The 19500-nt window shown below is 36.0% G+C and overlaps 1 protein-coding gene across 8 annotated transcripts in view; it reads right to left on the bottom strand.

The window, feature by feature from the left end:
• CDH12 (cadherin 12) overlaps nucleotides 1–19500 on the bottom strand; it is a 536918-nt gene that overhangs the window by 147860 nt on the left and 369558 nt on the right. For all 8 annotated transcript variants that reach the window (XM_074545283.1, XM_014265146.3, XM_074545297.1 and 5 more), the window contains one exon: nucleotides 14968–15383. In XM_074545283.1, coding sequence (XP_074401384.1) covers nucleotides 14968–15198 — 231 coding nt within the window. In that variant the 5' untranslated portion in view covers nucleotides 15199–15383. The remainder of the gene's footprint in view (nucleotides 1–14967; nucleotides 15384–19500) is intronic.

The raw sequence follows: 19500 nt of genomic DNA, 5'->3' as shown, positions 1-19500 counted from the left end.
AATCAAAAAGAATTTTTGAAGAAAGGTTCCATTTAATTTTTGGACATAGCCCAAAATGGAAGTGAACTTTATGTCTTCATGGTATCTTTAAGTAAAAATATAGAGTTCTCATTCACTGATTATAAAATTTGTGGTGGCATAAAGTAAAGTGAACTGGAATTTAACAGGATAAAATGAAAATTTATTATCCCTGAATCTGAAAAACAATTTCTGAAAATGTTTTTTCTTAATAAATATTGTCAAAATGTGTGGGGTATGGATAACATTTAGAAAAATGTTTTTATTTACTTTGTAGGCATTGTTTTAGGCTCATCTTGTCTTTTAGTGTATAACATTAATGAACATTAAGACTAAGAATGACTTTCAGAGTGTTTTTAGACATTGTCATGGAAGAATATCAATGGCTTTGAAAAGTCCTTGAAAAAATGTACTCATATTTATCTTTGTAATTTACTTTTTTCCTACAGTTTGAGTTACATTACTGGAAAGTAACACTGAAGATAAATTACTGGAGCAAATAATTTCTGTCTACTTGTTTAACTCATCATATGGACTGGTACACCACTAACAAATATGAGTGTAGACTCACCACAAACACACAGAATAAAAGAACCTTTGGTATCTGTCCTAGATATTAGGAAGAAGGATTTCACATGCTTTTTTTCTCTCAAAAAATATCATTTTATATTTTTACCAATAATAAAAGATTATCTGTACCATGCATAAAATGTGATCAAATTCAGAACCTATTATCTTGTATAGCCTATAGGAAAAGTAATGCCAATAGGCTAATTACTTATACCATTACTTTTTACAAGTTTTTAACCACTAATACTTGGAGATAATTAAAGAAAATGAGCAGCCTGTCAGAATTATTTAATACACCGAGGAAGCCATTACTTCAGAATCAGTCTCTGGGGCTGGGCTCCCCAAGGAAACATGTTAACAATCTATTACAAGGAACACAAGTGAATACCCATAAAGCACAAGGCAGACAGACTGTTAGAAACACAAGACTCTTGGTTGCCTGTTTTGCCAGTTATTTTCATAATTTTGTCATCTATTTTGATGATCCATGAATACTGTGGGCTCATGAGGACTTAACAGCACTGACCTTTAATCCCCTTCCCTCTTCCCCCTGAGCTTACTTTACCTCACTTTCTACCTTGCAGTTACAAATTTGACATTATTAATGTCAAGACTGGGAATGGACTTGGAAGCTAACTATTTAATCTAAAGAGCACTGCAGTGCTGGATGTAGGAAAATTTAATCAGTAATCCTTTATTTAATTTCCAGGTAGGCAGATCTGCCCAGCTCCCTCTTGCTGTGTCCTTCAACAGAGACACAACTGCCTACTTATCAATCCAGACAATAGCAAACTATAAACCATTCTTTATATAAAAAGCCCCACATTGAACAAAAATTAGAAAAAACAGAAGGATTGACTTTCTAGTTTTTAAGGTATCAATTTCATTTGTAAATTATTCAAGCAGATAATTCAGTCTTGCTGTGCTTCGATTCCCTACTCAGGGAAGAGAGCTGCTACTTTCTTGCCTCACAGAGCTACTGCAAGGATTGTGACTGAAATGTTCAGATGCCTAAGTGATGAGGCCCATAAAAGCATGTCTTTCAATCACTCTACTTCATAGACAGGTTAATCAGCAAAGAGGACAGAGCAATTTTTTTTTTTTGTAGGATCAATTAAAATTTCTTTCTAAAATGTGTTGCTCCAAAACAAAATGATAGGTTAGACATTAATTTATTTTTTAGTTTTTAGCACATCTAGTTTTACTACCCTGGGTAATAAAGTTATGCCATATTTGCTACCAGACTCACCTGGCAAGAGACTCATCTTGCTGAAAAAGGAATGATCAAGTGCACTTCAGAGCCAGGCCTTACAATAGCTTTCAGATATGACAGTGCAATAAACATGTCAAAATAGTGAATAGAGTAAATAAAATAGTACATAAAAAGAACCAAACCCAATCTCGTTTGCATCCAAATGAAAGAATGACTTATTTTTGACTCTGTATTTCGCTATACAAAAAAACCAGCTCAAGTTCTTGTTTCTAATATGAATCATACACTTGTTATTGCCTTTTAACTTCCTGATAATATCAAATTAGTTTATTAGCATATAAATTACTCAAAATAAGAAAATATTTTACTTTTTAAAAATACTACAGCCACTTAAAAAAAAATTCAGTTGTACTGGTCAGATTCTGAAGTTTTATATGATTCCTAATCTGCACAAATGCTGTCTGCCAGAATTCATTTGGCTTGCATAGGAATCTCCTGATTCTGCAAACACTCATTGATTATTTTCTTGGACTCTAATACTGGCATCAATTAAACTAGAAGCAGTTACCTGCTGTTGGGCTGATACAGCTGGATTTGACGATCAAGAGCTAATAACTGGCTTATATGACAGTGCTGAAGTACTTTCAGTTTCTAGAAAATATATACTGCACTAATAATGTCAAGGAGACCTTTTTCCTTAGCTTTCTTCTTGAAGTTTATGCTTCAATTCTCATAGTAAAAAAAAAAAAAAAAAAAAAAAAAAAAAAAAAAAAAAAAAATTGTCACACCAATTAAATTGTCCTATCTCACTCTTTCATTATAATCCTTAATTCACATCAGCAATAATACATACATATTTATAGGCTGATGAGTTTTGACACAATACCTCTTGTTGACTATCCAAATCTATAACACGACACACTCAAGAAAATACCTTTGGATCCTGCTTTATGAAACACTAAAAAACTGTACTCTCTTCAAAGTAGTAATTTTACACTGACACCAAGGTACAAGAAAACATAAAAAATTCAGAATCAGCTGTGATCAACATCTTACTCAGACATCACTCCTGAAAACCAGTGCTATGAGAAAAAAATTAAATAGAACAACCTCTGCTGAATGGTATAGAATAATCATCAGGGACTAAAATTTACCTACTGCCACAGTGACATAGAAAAGGATTTGCTTATTAAAACTCATTTATTGACATTATCCTCTAGGACACTGGAACAGAAAATTCTCTCATCTTGTCTCACCTTAATCTTCTTTAAAGGACAACTTGAACTGAACACCAAAAAAGGGTTTTTGAAGACCCAAAAATTAAATAAAAACCAAAAGGCTGATGTACACCCTCCTGACAGACCTAAATTCTTATTCACACAGCACATAAAACACTTGGTCTCCCTCAGTCCATGTGGAATTTCGTATATGAAGATAATATACAAACATATACAGAACTCGGAACGTTTTTAAGCTTGCAAGATGAACAAGGAATTCTTCCACAGAAGTAATGAAGAAGGTGTAATAAAAAAAAATCCTTTCATTTACTTCTTGATTTTCAGCTTATCAGGCAGTCAGAATAACAAGACATGATCACAACTCTCATCCCTTTAAAGAGGTCATTTTATTTTCATGAAGCAGATTGTAAAGTATAATTTAAATCACCTACTGTCTTTTATAAGAATGCCATAAGATTTGCATAAGAGGGTAATAATATCACAGCAAGAAGACATACAGGAATATTTGTGCTTTGTATCTGTCTGTCTTTTGCAAGCATGTTTGAGTTTGAGGGTGGGTACCACTGTGGTTCAAGGGTTGTCACATTCATGCTGCATGTGGGTGATGAGTTTGCCTGGGAGGTTTCACTGCACCTGATCGAGTCCCCCCACATTCCCAAGCTGACCTGAGCATAGGCTGAGCTAGTTCCCTCTCAGACTCAGAGAGGAAACCAAATCACCAACTGAGTGTATGGGCTGCATCCTCAGCATAGCAAATGTGTTTAGTGCTTAGCTCAGCTTCAGATGGAAGAAATCCTCAGGGAGAATTGTAAGGGGTCTTAAGAGGCTCAGCTCTTTTTAAGGATGTTTTAAGGACAATCCTCTGCCAGTGACATGGACTAGAAAGCCAAAGAAGCAGTTTGGGTGGAATGGCTGGCAGTATGAGATACTGAAAGACGTGAAGATTTGCAACAACATCCCAAGCCTCTTGCTAACCGGACATTTTTCTTGGCATTATATTTGTAATAGTGACCTGGACTACTGTCTTATGTTTTTTGAATCTAATATTATTATTAAGTCATCCAAATCAACAAAAAAAATCAGTAAATTGCTACATGAAGTACTGCAGATGTTTGCATTTTACATATAAAGACAAATGTTTATATTTTCACTAGGAAAAATGCTATTTAATAAAATGTATTTTTTCTGTTTAGAACTGATTTTTTACTTGATGAAATACCTTGCCCATTAAACTATCCAAAACACATGCAACAAAGTTAAATGAGTCACTTTTGGAAACTAATGACTAATATAAACACTTATTGTTATTTTATTCTAGGTGGAGGAGCACGTCTGTTACCACCCTTGGACCCCAAAGCATGCTTGGCCCCATTACGCTGCAGCGGGTGCACATGGCCTCCAACCCAGAACTCTGCCTCTGGCAAAGGTGAGGGTCACACATCACCACATAATTGCCAAGTATCCAGTGGTTCATGGATTTTGGTGGTGACTGCAGTTACTAGCCTTTGGCAAATTGATTTTTTAATTAATTTCTTCATTCTTTTATCATTTACATGAAAAATTCTGTTATCTCCACAGCAGCCTATGGCATGGAGCTACCTAATTTGGATTGATTCATTTTGTGAAGAATCACTTCCTTTTCTTTGCTCTGAACAGGCAGCCTGTTGGCTTCATTTGTGCCCCACACATCTTGCATTGGTGAAGGTAGGAATCTCCTCCCTTTAGTCTCACCCCTATGTTCTAGACATTTTTGAGACCTATCCTATCTCCTCCTGTTTGTTTCTTTTCCAGGCTAAGTGAACTTATCTTACTCAGTTATTCCTCACTGATGAGTCAATCCAAAAGTTCTGATAGACCTTTTGTCCTTGTCTGTACTTTTACAAGTTCTTTGGGACACATGCTCTCTGAGACTACAGGCACACCAGAAATTTAGATACAAAGCTATATTAACGGCATCTATTTCCTTCAGCTGCTGCTAAGAATTTCTAACATCCCATTTGCTTTTTTTGGCACTCAACGCACACTAAGCAAATGTGCATACAGCTATTATGAAACAAGATCCCATTTGAGAAAGATTATCATTTCCACAGAGAACAACAATTTATTAATGAAACTGGAATTATTCCCCTCCTCCCACAGTATGTACTGCTTTCCATCAGATTTCGTGTCTTATTTTAGTTCTGTTTCATAATGTTTTTCCCATTTTTTTCCATCTAGCTTTTGTCTTTAGTAGCCTAATTTGAAAAGCAAACACTTCCCTGGATACTCTCACACTTTCCAAGATAATTTATGATGACATTAAACAACATAGGCCCCAGCCAAATCCTTACTGATGCTGAATCATAGTGTTCAGGATGAAACATAGTAATGTTTTTTCAGTGGTCAGTTAAGACTTTTCACAACAATAGGAGTGAATGATCCATCTGTTACTGGAAATCTATATTTTTAGCAAGGAGTAACAAGGTTTTAATGGCATAACACTATCAATCATTGATAACAGAATCAATAACAACTCTAACTTACATGTTCAGGGACTGACAGCTAAAATAAATACAATGCACACAAGATAATAATTTTTTATAATTACAACTGATGCTAGAAGACAGGAATTCTTTTGCCAGTTTGCTTTGTTCTTTACACACCTTTTTCCCTTATAAATACAAGAATAACTACAGCACACAGCTATTTAGACAAAAGCCATTGTATTTATGTAACACAATCTTCTCCAGGGGAAGATTAAATTTATCTAGTTATTGAAAATTAAAACTAATGTAGTTTTAATTTTAGTATGTGGCAATGTTAGTGGACTTTGTGTTCTCTCATTAGTATATCTTTCAGTTTTTTTCCTCCCTTTTTCACTTTTTGTGACATCAGCCCCTGGGCTGGGAGAGTGAGGGACATATCACCCAGCAGTGTGGATATAATCACCTTTCTCCTTAGTCACCCTCTCCAGCCTATAGGGCACATGTATCGCTGCCATGCAGCGGTCATAGAACACATGCATCTGCTAATGCACAGTGAACTACATCAAGGAAATCATCTTGGAGTTATTTTGGAGTTTGTAAAAAAAATACTGGAAGGAAAAGGCGAATTCTACAACAACATGTTTTTATGCTTTACATCATCTTCCTCCCTTAGAAACAGCATCATCTGTTTCTAAGAGTCTGCAAATGCCTCTACAAGGCATTTGGATTATTTGGAATTTTATAATCTCTATTTAGATTGACTAAATGATAAGCAAAGGACAACAGGGAGAAAACTATACCAAAACTATACCATAGTGTTCCTCTTACAAAATTATTAACTCCTAGGGGCATCTAATAAATATTTGGTTATTTTTATCTATTAAGTCCTCCGTTTTAATCTTGTCCCATTCCACTTTCCTTTGTTAAGACCTTTCGTGACTTTTCATGTTGAGTTTTCTGCATTTTTTCCTGGCTAGAAAAATATGTAATCTACTCTGTTTTATGAAATAATTATTATGTAATAAAAGTTAGGCTCATTTATGAAAGACAATTCATTTCACTAACTCGTGTAGAAAATATAAGCAAGATTTTGGGTACACAAGGTCTATTTGAATCAGGAATAGAAGCTGTGGAGTTCTAAGCCGTTGTTAACTCTGTTAATTCCTCAGAATTTAATAGGATATATAACAGATCCTATGCAAGAAATAAGTTGATTTTAACTTTTGCACTACAGTGGATATCAGATACACGGAGACAGAAAGAAGGATTAGGGAATGTCTGTCTCTAGAGGGAGAGGAGAGACAGGTCATGTAGAGCCTGTGGGACATGAAGTGTTGCTGGGAGGGAGGGAAACAGTCATTGCCATAAAGCCAATATTTGCTCCAAGTCCACTGCTTTCTATGCCATATAACATCAATTGTGGTTCGATACATCACCTTCAGAAGAGCAGGGGGTTTTTCACTTTAGGACATCTGCTGTTAAAACATTTTCAGGCCCCTAAATCACAAACTATTTTATGTAATGGCAGCACTTGACAAGACTGCCAATCCAAATAATTTCTGTTTATGACTTGCACACAAGGATGTTAACTGCAGTGACTGAAGATGAGATAACCTTTCAACTTGCTAGCTTCTCCTATATGCTGGTGCTGGACAGCTGATAGGAAATTATTCTTTTTCATATGAAGCATGTTTTATTAACAATTGATTCTAGCAGTGGGGTTTTAAGTTTGTTTTATGGAAGATGTTTTTGGTTTTTTGTTTGCTTGCTTGTTTGTGGGTTTCTTTGGGTTTTGTTGGTTAGTTTTTTTGGGGGGGGTGTTGTTTCAGGATATTTATAATTTTGTTTGAAAAAATGAATTTAGGTTTTAATTTTGTTGCATTCTGTTCTATGCTCATACTTTGGCTTTGAATTTTGATTTTTCATGGTGATTTTTCATGTTATGTTTTCAAACATGCATTTTATTGAGAAAAATTAATCACAGAATCACAGCATATTCTGAGTTGGAAGGGACCCACAAGGAACTTTGAGTCCTTGCCTGCACAGAACAGCTTCAAGGGTTCTTGAAGCTGTGCCTGAGAGCACTGGCCAAATCCTCCTTAACTCTGTCAGGCTGGTGCTGAGACCACTTCCCTGGGCAGCCTGTTCAAGTGCCCAAACACCCTCCTGGGTGAAGAACACTTTCCTGATTTACAGCCTAAACCTCTCCTGACACAACCTCAGGCCATTCCCTTGGGTCCTGACACTGATCACCAGACAGAAGAGATCAGTGCCTGCCCCTCCTCTTCCGCTCATGAGGAAGTTGTAGCTGCAATGGGGTTTCCCGTCAGTCTCCTCTTGTCCAGGCTGAACAGACCCAGTGTCCTCAGCTGCTCCTCGTACATCTACTCAAGGTCTTCACCTTCCTCATGGCCTTTCTTTGGATATTCCCTAGTAGTTTTATGTCTTTCTTACCTTGTGGCACCCAAAACTGCTCCCAGCACTGGAGGTGAGGCTGTCCCAGCTCAGAGCAGAGCAGGACAATCCCCTCCCTTGCCTGGCTGGCCATGCTGTGCCTGATGTCCCCCAGGACAGGGCTGACCCTCCTGGCTGCCAGGGCACTGCTGGCTCATGTTCAACTTGTCACTGACCAGGGACTCCAGGTCCGTCTCCAGAGTTCTGCTTTTCATTGAAAACTGTATAAATATCCAAAGTATATAAATATGCATATTTTGACAATTATTTAGTTAGAATTATAAATTATTTATATTTCTGAAATTTGCAGTTTAATTTTTTTTCCCAATTACTGTTTTAATGCCGAATCTGCATCCCACTACAATGAGCAAAGGAAATAAAAAAGTCCCTATTGTGAAAAAAGTTATCCATCTCATAGATATGAAATCCTGAGCTTTAATCTAGTCTCCTGTCACTTAGCAGTTCCTTAATACTTCTACAATTTCTTGTTTTCCTGCTGAAATTTTATACTTTTGTAGCACAATTGAGGCATTATAGTATCTCTTTTTTTTAAACAGCTCCTATGTCTCAGTAATCATAAATTTTATTCAATTTCTGAACCTTCTTGTTATTCTGATTTACACATAATTAGGCAGATACAGGAATGACTCCAGGTATTTAATACATTCCCACAATTTGCTGTCTGGCAAATGTTATTTAATTTATTACCTGCCATTCTGATGATTTTCCAGAAAGAAAGTCTCATGATCCCAGCTGAGTTTTAATTGATGGTCTAATGTTTCACTAATTATAAATACAGCTTGCATTGCTGACATACAGAATACATGCCCATGTCTGATCTGACTATCAACAACAATATGTCTACAAGGTGAATCAGAAATTCTCAGCCAAACTCCATATTTCGGTCAAAAAGAAAAAAAAAATCTTCACATTTCTTGGATTAAAGGAGGACGCAATGTTTTGATTTGTCTGTTCTCCTCGAGTCCTTTGAAGAATTTCTAAATATTTTTTAAAGTATCTTTTCCCGTATTTTCCTGTTTAAATAAACTTTCTGCCCAGGTGAAGCCATTTATACAGAAGCATTCCAAATAAAACTAGAATATGTGTAAGATTTTTCTTTAGCAGTTTAATTTCTACAAGCTCATTTGTATTTCTCCACCTGTGTTGGCAACACAAATTTCAGACACACAAGCACCATTAGCACCCTACACAACACAGCTGTGTTGGGAGCTCTTGTGAGACCCAGTCATTCACTCTAACAGGACCATTTCTACAGGCTCTGAGTCTTCTACAGGGATCACTGAATCCTTGCATTGTACAGCCTGTTAAATTTTAGAGTTTGAAATACTTCAGTCTGTGACCTCCTTAGCTGTTCAGAACAATAACCTCCACCTTTTACATCCTCTAAAATGTGGGTGACAGCTCAAGCAGTTGATCCTTCCCTTTTATTTTGCTCTTGCCTTGTCCTGATCTCGCTCTTTTTCCTCTCTCACGCAATCAGTGAAAACCTAGTCCTTCTTTTTTTTTTCCTAGCTTCAAATACCTCATATAATTTTCATCAATGTAAGGACCACAGGCAAGAGATCTTACTGCTACTATGCTCCTAATTTACCTGCTTTGAGCTACCTAAGCAAATCAATTCACAAAGTGAAGCCACTAGATCAATAATAAACATTCTGTTGCAAGTTGTTCGTCTCTGCTGCTTGTCTTTGTACACCTTGTAAAAAGGTTAGCTTCCAGGAGTAAACATTAAATGCAAGTCTGGCTCGCTCATGGGGGTTTTGTGTTTCCATGGTTCCATTTCCTTCTCACACTTTCACGTGCAACTGTCAAAATTACTTTGTGTCTCACATACTCCATGCAATATACAGGATGCAAAGCTTTTAAAGTCATCACTTTATTCACCAGACAGACATAAGTGGGAGAGACAAAGGTCTCAGCTCAACAGAGCAAGAAAAGTAATACAGAATTCTGATACCAGTTCTGATTCCTCTTACACCTTTTTTACCATTTATTTTCTCCTCATCACTTTCCTTGTCTGTTATAAATTGTGACAGTGCTTTTGCTTGAGTATGTGCACGGCATAAACTCCATAAGCCAATTTAGTATCCCAGGTTAATATGATCATGCCTGATTGCTCTTTAAATTACTATCTAAAGACCATTAGAGCCCAACAAGATTTCACTTTGATGTCAGCAGACAGAGGTGAGTATATGTTCGATGTACTGAACAAGCTCATTCTTATGCATAGCATATCTTTCATATTAAAATCATACAGAATGAGTAACTCTGATGTCCTGCATCATGGGAGTCAATTAATACATTACTAGCAGCATTCCCTGAAACAATTTTCATCTCCTTGATGATGGCACTGTGCAAATGTCTAATGGAAATAATACACAGCTATCTCTAATATTGTTACTTCTGTTTTGGGAATGGAATCTAATAAATTACAAAAAATCATTTTGACAACTTGAAATGAAATATTATTGTTATCATATTACTAGAAATCTAGTGGAAATACAATTTTAAAAGGTGAGTTTAATCTGGGTACAATTATGAATAGATTTAAGTGGTTTTTCCCCTTCAAAGGGCAGGAGTTTCCAAATTCACTGCATGTATTTCTTTTCCTTAAATTTTAGTTTTTCTTTCAAGTTAACTCAGTGCTTATGAATAATGCCAAAATGACAGCCACTGCTCTGTAAAATTGTTTGTCTGAACAGATTCAAATAAAGCAGTGCATAATTTCCTTTACAGACTGCCCTGTCATGCAGACACTCACCCAAGAGGGAAAATAACTGTAAAAAGAGAACATGTATTCAGAAGTACATGTTGATTTAAGCCTAATAGAAGGTGGTCAACATTAATTCTATCATATTAAAAATTATCCACTAAAAAGTGCATAAATAAATTCTATGCTCATATTTCAGATGCAGAAGATAAATGATAACCTTTTTAAAAAGCATGCTGTTCTAGTCATAGATGTAGAGCTCTGCTTCCTCCAAATCAGCACTCTTTCTGCCTTGATATATGGGGAAACCTTGGAAGATGATGAGGCTTGCTCAGGACAGAGTCAGATGAAAAATACCATATTGTTACATTACCCTGCACTGCCACAGAACAGTCGTGAGTATTAAATTTTTCAGCATCCTTTTCTTAACAAACAAGATCTGTAGTTGTTTGGGTGTGAGTGTGCATTAATTTGACAAAGGTTTAAACAACAAACTATTAAAACATAGGTTATTAATTGCTAGAAAAATATCCGGTAAGCTGAGGTTCTGGGATTTTTATTGGGTTTTTTTCTTGTTTGGTTGGTTGGTGGGGTTTGGGTTTTTTGGGTTGTTTTTTTTTTTGTTTGTTCGTTTTTTGGGTTTGGTTTTTTTTTTTTTTTTATTTATCTATTTTTGGTACAGTGGAAAATAGAAGAGAAATGTCCACTACACTGAAGAGGACTTTGCAAACTTTTCCTATGCACCCAGTACAGTCTGCATCCAGTACAAGGCACCATATGCCTGTCTCTGCAAACTTGAGGACAGACGGCAAAAAAATTCTCACTGAAAGCAAATGTGCCGGTGTGTAACACAAGAAAGATAAGATGCATTTACACACTAGGAATGCAAAGACATATAAAGGGAAAATGCCTCATGTAGCACAACCAAAACCTTTGGTAGTATTGTCTTGACCATGTTGTTCTCTTGAACTTTCAGTTTATTTTGCTGCCTCTGCATGTCACTGTTGAAACAGAGCAGTAAAGAAAGATTATGGACATATTTGTAGTGCTGGTGGGGCCAAACCCCCTTCAGCTATCCTTGCATAAGGGCAATAAAAACTGCTGCCTTGTTTGTGGGTGTAAACTGTGCTGGAACTTGTTTATGCTCAAGGACTTGATCCTCTGGCGATTTCTGTCACCATTCACTGATACCTGTGCTTTTGCACAAAAAAAAAATCATGAACTTTTTGTCTTCATCTGCCCGTGCTGGTTTTGCCTGGTTTCTGGAGTTTCCAAGTACCAGGAAAACAAGTAAAGCACTGCAGAGTAAATGAGCAAGCCTTATTTTACTCCCAGCACCCTGTCCGTTTTCATGAGTCGCATAATAATATCATACATTAATTTTACCTTTTAGACTGGATCTGCTTAATGAACGTTGAGCAAAGAGGGTTATCTTCAGTTATCAATCTGATGGCTTTTTATTCTTCTTCCCGATTACACGAGCAGATTCCCAAACTTTAATAAACAAGTTAAATGCTTTTAATGTGTAAGCTTCAACCACTATGTCGAAATCACCACCTGTAAGCTAAACTAATCCCCATCAGTTTGTAAACAGTATTTTGATTTGCAACCTGACATTCCTCAAGATAGTTGCCTAAAAACAGACATGGAAGGAATTATATGCTCTGGCTGATAATTCAATACATTATTTCTATAAATCTGTGTTCTCTTACAAAATGGATGCAAAATTACCTAGTCACCCTCAACTGTTTAGTGAAACTGTCAGCTGATTTAATAGATACATTAAAATCCTATTTATAAATTACTGGACATTATTAGTGCAGTAGTTCTATAACAAGTAATATAAATGTCGATGCACAGGTGTCCTGATAGCATGGCTAGAAGATAAAACCCTTGTAATTTCAGGTCACATGAAACATCCTACACTTTATAATATACTTATTACTACTTTAAAATATATAACAGAAACATTATAAAAATAATTAAATTGAAAATAAATGCTATTGGAATAAACATGTAATTTTGTTGAGTCATTTGATTCTGCAGATTTAGTTCTGTAATCAATCCAGAACTCAACTGCATTTAACATCTTAAAAATTTTATGTGATTTTAAAAAATTGCATGTGATCTCAAGATACTGATTAGTGACTGTTGGATATATTTTAGTATACTGACAATGGTTTGAATTTATATGAAGTTTGGCTTTTGCTATCTAAAAGGACAATTTCTTGAAGGAACTTCTCTCTTTCAGTGTTATACCTGTATTGAGAGCCTTGTGGAAAATAAGGGGAAAACACCAACATCTCCACCTTTGTTTTGTTTATCTGTTTGTGTTCTGGTTTTTTTGTAGTAGATTTGGCAATTATGACATAGAAATACTGGCAGAGTTTATTGGGTTTTTTCAGATAAAGGAAATAAGTTAATATAGATAAAACAAGTTGTGATAAACATCAAAATAAACATTGTTGAGGAAAGTTATTACCTAGATTTGATTGCTCTCCTCTAGAAGCAGATGTTTGACACAAAAAAAAGGGGTTTGACATTTTGGCTTTCCTCCTACTTGAAAAGTGTTGCACAATTTGTAACAGTTCCAAAAAGCCTGAAGAGGTAAAAATATTCCAGATCAATCTGTAATAAGTGTTAGTCTTAATGAAAATATTCCATTTGTTCTATAGTTGCCTAAAAACTTAATGTCAGTGGAGAAAAACAAGACAAAGGAAGAAGCTAATTGATCAGTACATTGATAATAGGCAATTTTGTGCAAAATTTACATTTTTTTGGTAGTTTAGAAGTGACTCTAAATGACTACCAAGAAAAACTTACACAAAGGAATAAAGACTAATGAAAATAGAGTGATGCATCAGTAAAATTTGTTTTTTGACATTAAAGGCACAGCAGTCACATTGATTGTGCTACAGCACCAAATGTGATGAGAGTCCTTGCTGGCATCTTCAGCGAGGTGCCAGAACAAAGGTATGTCTCAGAGAAAGTGCAACTTGTGCCCACTGGATATCACAAATATGATTTTTTTCCATTATGTGGTCCCCCTTTCTTCAGACTTACTCACTGTATTAACTTTGTGATACAAACACACTGCTTTGCAAATTGCTTTGACCAATACACTTTAGGGCTTAACACAAATGTCTTTATGTGCAATATCCAAGTACATTTTTGGCTGCTGTGCTAAAAAATATTTTGTTTTATTTATACATCCTCAGAATATTTTTCTGGAAGAGTAGGAGGAAAAATTAATTTTCTGTTGATTTATTTATATTTAGGGAAAAAAAAGATTTTCCACTTGTATACTGAAAAAAAAAAGTTCACAATAGTATTAAAGTAAAAACTGAAACATGATGACTCATTTTTACAGTAGGTGAATTTGAAACCTTGCTGTCTAGGGAAGTGGCATTTGGGGACCGAGGAAAGAAATTCCTGACTTGTTATTTTCACTGAGTAAAGTCCTTTACTTAAACTGAAAATTTTACACAGCATCCAATTATACACTCTGCTAAGATTTTCTTCAGGTGTCCTTTTCAGCTTTCCTATCTGAAAACTCTAAATTCACTACCCCCACAATGCTCAAACACTTTTCTGTCAATTACTTATGCCCTCTTACAGAAACAGTGGACATATAATGAGAGAGGGAATTGCAAAAATTCTCTGCAGGTATGATTGTGCATGTCTACACACCGTATAAAAGCTGTAGTGCAGGACTTGCAATTATGAAGCAATAAAACATATTAGAAATACTTGAAAACAATCTGAACAATCAAAAATAAAAGTAAATGGTTCTGAGACATAAGAAAACAGATCAAAAAGGATGCATCTTCATTAGCTGAAAATGGACTTGGAATAATCATATCAATCACAGGAATAATTGCTCATTATGGGCATGAGATTTAAAATTTATATCTTATCTCTTGATATCAGTACAATGTTGCTAAAACTCAAATATGCAATCACAGTCATTTCAATTAAAATTAGTGGTGAAATACAGATTTATATCAGAACTCTCTTATTTTGTTTTTGGGTTTTGGTTTTTTTTTGTATTATTGTTGTTTCTGTTGTATTTGTTTAATATGAAAAGCAAGAATAGGGAAATAAACATACAAAGACAGAAAGTATATCGTGGCTACAAGACAGGCTGGATGGTAAAAGCAATGAGTAGAGGGAGCTACTGCTGGTAGATTTGTCCCACCAGAAACAGGTACACATTTATAATACATTATATTACTTGTCTGTATCATTTGAACTTTCAAAGAAATAGTAAAAAATTACCTTTCCCACATACTGAGGTTCAGAGCCCATGTACTCCTCCAGAACAAAAAATTGGTTCCACACCCAGCCTCGCTTGACTCGCTGGGCAGATGATCTCCTCTCTGGCACTGGGACAACATTTTCTCTTGGCTGTGCTTCCAAAATCTCTTGTGCTTGTGGGTGCAGTAGTGTTAGGAGACCTCCATCGAACAGGACCCAGAGAAGGAGGGATAAGCAGTTCCTTGTGAGCATTGGCAATGGCTTCCCTACCGCAAGTAATAAAAACTCCAGCACTTAATGCCGAGCACAGGAATCCAGGTTTGAGGTGTCTGTGGCCTTCACCACTTAGCTTCTGATTTTATTGCAGAAATGCTAATGCAGGCATTAATCCTCCTGATGACAAGGTATTTGCCGCAATAAATTCCATCTATAGGGACCTATAAAAGAGATTTACATGCAACATCAAATTACATAGGATTACACTGAAGCATTCATCAAAATTCTCACACCTAGTTAGTTTCTAGAGACAGAAAAATATTAAGAATCACAGTTTAAAAGAGATTGCTATTTTCATTGTAGCACTGAGCTGCTCTAGAACATTGTTTAGTTATTACTTCATTCTTCCTCTGCTTAGCATTACCTTTGTGTCTGTCTGAGACAGGGCTGTATCATTTGTTTTAGGATCAGTTATGAACCAGTTTCCCATCAATGGTATCAAAAATTATTTTTTTTAGCTTTACTCAAATTTTACTCAAAAATATTTTATCCAAAAAAGATTTACAAACAAAATACTGGAGAACAGGGGATCCACTCTTTCACCCTACTGTCCAGAGCAAGAACTTTTTTATCACTTTCTCTGCCACAAAAGCCTCTTCAAGTCTTCTCTACAGTGTTCTGGTTGCCAGGTATAAAAAAAAAATAACTGCCGGTAGGACTTAAGATAGATGCATTTTACATTTTAAAAACAAAATACAATTTATAGCACTATGGACTTCACCACTTTGTTAGAGTCATATTGTGTCATTGATTTTTAAGCATAGGTTTCTAGGAAATCAATAGAGTTCTGCTTAAAAAGCAATGACATTATATGAACCTCAAAAAAGAAGAATAATAAATTACTTAACCATATATATTTTTCCTTTTCACATACTGCCAAAAGTTGTATTTCCCTTATGAATAATATTATTACTATCCATAACAATAAATAGCATAGAAATTCTTATTTGTTGGGTACATGCTGAAGTATTTAAATAGAAAGGATTTATAATCAGGAACCTGGAAGTCTTAAAGAAGAAAAAACCAAAAACACCCTAGAAGAATAACTGCACTTCCTATGCTAAATTTAGGGTGAAATTTTCTGTTCTGATTGGTGAAATTTTCTGTTCTGATTTGAAAGGCTATGTCTGAAGTCTTAGTAAAAAACCTGGTGAAAGGTATCTGCTGAGTGTTTTAATTCTAACTTCAGAAAGGATAAAATATGAGGAAAGAACTCCTGTCTGCTCAGAATCCTTTAAATAAAAGTTTTTCTAAGTTATGTTCATGACATTTCAATGTTTTTCATCTACAGTAAAATAATCTTTTGTGCAATGAGTACAAACTTCTTACTTGCACAATCATTTGCAATCTGTGAATTTTATTCCAGCAAAGGAATCTTAAGACATGAGCCAACCACAACAGAGATCTGCATTCAATATATTTGGTATGAATTTATTTTTTACTGAACAGTTCAGATGTGGTTTTCTGCTTTCAATGTATTCAGTGGTATATAACATCACATTCAGACTGTGTTCATCCATAATTCTGTTCCAAGATTTCCATACTTTTTTGCCTCTCCTGATCCATGGTTGCAGAGTGCATGCCTTGTTTTTATGGCAAAATCATAGTAATCATGAAACATAGTAAAAATCAAAACAAATCAACTCAACATATCCTTTTGAATTGCCCAGATATAGATGGGAGGTGGAAAAAAAAGCTTAAAAAAAAAGGGGGTGGGATAGTCTGCACTGCTTCAGAAATGCCAAAATCTTGTTGTAGTCAATTTAATTGCCATGCCACTTCTCTTTGCTCAGAAGACTCTGTACATTGCAGTTCTCCCAGCAGAGCTCTGCCTCCGGCCATGTCTGTCAGTCAGGGAGCTTTTAAAATGTTATACAGCACCAAAAGTAATGCAAAGAGATTGAAAGGCTTCAATGAAAGGAGAGCAATTCCCCCTCGGCTGGAAGGTTAGTAACCAAGTGCAAGACACAGAGCACTTTAACCTCTTCTCCATTGGTATCCCAGACAGCCTCCCAGAATGCCTACTGCAGAGTCAGGAAAGAGCAATGCCAGTGCTTGCTTCATTTCCTACAGCTTCAAAAAGATGATGAATGGGAGGGTCAGATAAAAAATGGGAGGCTAATGGATGTTGCAGTACAGGATTGTAGCACAGATGCCCTCATCAGCTGCGAAAGAGTTCAACGTGAAGAATGTCTTTCAATTTTTCTTTTTTTTATCTTTTATTTTTTCTTCTATTTTTTAATTTTAACCTCAGCAAGGCAAATAATTGAAACTCTCATACTTTGGCACTTGAAAGAATCACTCCAGCTTGCTGTTCTGTGACAATTGTGCCGTAGGAAACTGAGGCCGAAGGTTCTCCCCCAGTAGCTTCTTCTTCCCCATAATTCATTGCTGGCTTTGCAGGAGGCTTTGTCTGATAGAATATACTTTATAGCACCATTGGAACTTGTACAGGAATTCAAAGGCTAATATATATATGTCTTATTCCTTAAGTCTGTTCTTATTGTTTTGCATTTTCTTTTTAGGCTATGTCAAAACCTGTCTTAGTGCTTTTATACTGTCAAATACTCATTGGTGCCTTATGTACCTTTGATCAGAAAACTCCTAAGACAAGTAGGAGAAAAGGATTTAGAAATCCACTGAGAACAATTAACCATAAGGAAGGCACTATATTTCCTAAATATTTAGGGTATTATTTCCAGTGATGCTCATAAAGAAATACTTATCCAATGAGATAGTTGTGAACAGACATGCACCCTCATTGCATCTCTTTCCTATATATTACAGAAGTACAGAGTGTCAGATTTTTCTTAGATCTTGGGGTTTTTTCAATATTAGCTATTGCTACTCATTTCTTTCAACTAGCTTGTAAAGATTTAAGTACCATTATGCATGATCTAATTAACCCATAGAGATACAAAGGGATACCCTGTATGAATTTAGCCCCACATATGCTTTTATAACCTGTGATTATGTTTATTCATTATGTTTATTCATATTCAGTTTGATAAAGGGAAGTAAATGATCCAAAAGTAAGCATGGACAGTCTGTTAATACACAATTATTAAGAAATCTCGATCATATTTACTGTGTCCCCCAAATTGCAGGCTTAGGAACTCATGAAATGCAAATGATGAATAAAATATCCCTACTAAAATTATTTATTGGGAATAACAAAATACAGTATAAATGGTGCTCCTGCAAGAATTTTGATTCTGACCTGGGCTATACTGCCATTAATCTAAACAGCCTGAGCAAAGAAATGCTTTTGGAATACAAAACTGATGCATGCCATTGCTGCTGCAACAACCCTTTATCACTGGTACAGCAGACACAAATCACCTCACCACGCTTGGCAAAGGTTATCCCTTGTAGAGAGAACAGTCATAGATCCTCTGCAATCACTCGTATGCACATAAGGCCTCATGTAGAAAAGTATTTGAAAAGAAACTTTAAATGATCTTTGATCTTGTCATGGTTTAGTGCCAGCCCCACCCAGCTGCTCACTCACTCATGCCCAGTGAAGAAGAGAATCAAAAAGATAAAAGTGAGGATACTCATGAACTAAAGACAGTTTGATAGATAAAGCAAAAGCTGCAAATTCAAGGAAAGGAAATGAGTTCATTTTCTCCCTTCCCATTGGCAGGCAGATTTTCCGTCATCCTCAGAAAAGCAGAGCTCCAAAATACATAGTGGTGTCTTGGGAAGGAAAATGCCATCACTTCAAGCATTCCAACTTTTCTTCTTCCTCTTCTTCTCCCCTGCCGCCCAGCACTATATGCTGTCTGTGATGCCATATGGTCTGGAATATTCCTTTGAGTCAGCTTGGATCAGCTGTCCTGGCTGTCTCCCCTCCCAGCTTCTTGTGGACACACAGCCTCTTCGCTGGTAAACTGGGATGAGCTGCAGAAAAGGCTCTGACTACGTAAGCAGTGCTCAACAATAGCTAAAACATCCCCATGCTATCTACACTGTTTTCAGGGAAATTCACAGCACAGCCTTATGCTTGGCTATTATGAAGAAAATTAATTCTATCCCAGCCAAAACCAGTGCAGACCTGCATGAAGTATCTACTTGCATCAGTCCACAGATGCATTGCTGTCACACACAGACAAGCAGGAAACACTAAAGCTCCATGATGCACTCAAAATTGTCATCAGTCCAGCAAGGCTGGTAATTGAACCTCCATGAATGGAGGCAAATTGCCTACTGACAAAATATCCATTATGCACTGATGGTGGGAACATTTCTGCAGCCACCTTTACCATAAATCTATCA

The sequence above is a fragment of the Zonotrichia albicollis genome, chromosome 1 (assembly GCF_047830755.1).
Source record: "Zonotrichia albicollis isolate bZonAlb1 chromosome 1, bZonAlb1.hap1, whole genome shotgun sequence".
Classification (NCBI taxonomy): domain Eukaryota; kingdom Metazoa; phylum Chordata; class Aves; order Passeriformes; family Passerellidae; genus Zonotrichia; species Zonotrichia albicollis.
This window is presented reverse-complemented; position numbering and strand designations above follow the sequence as displayed.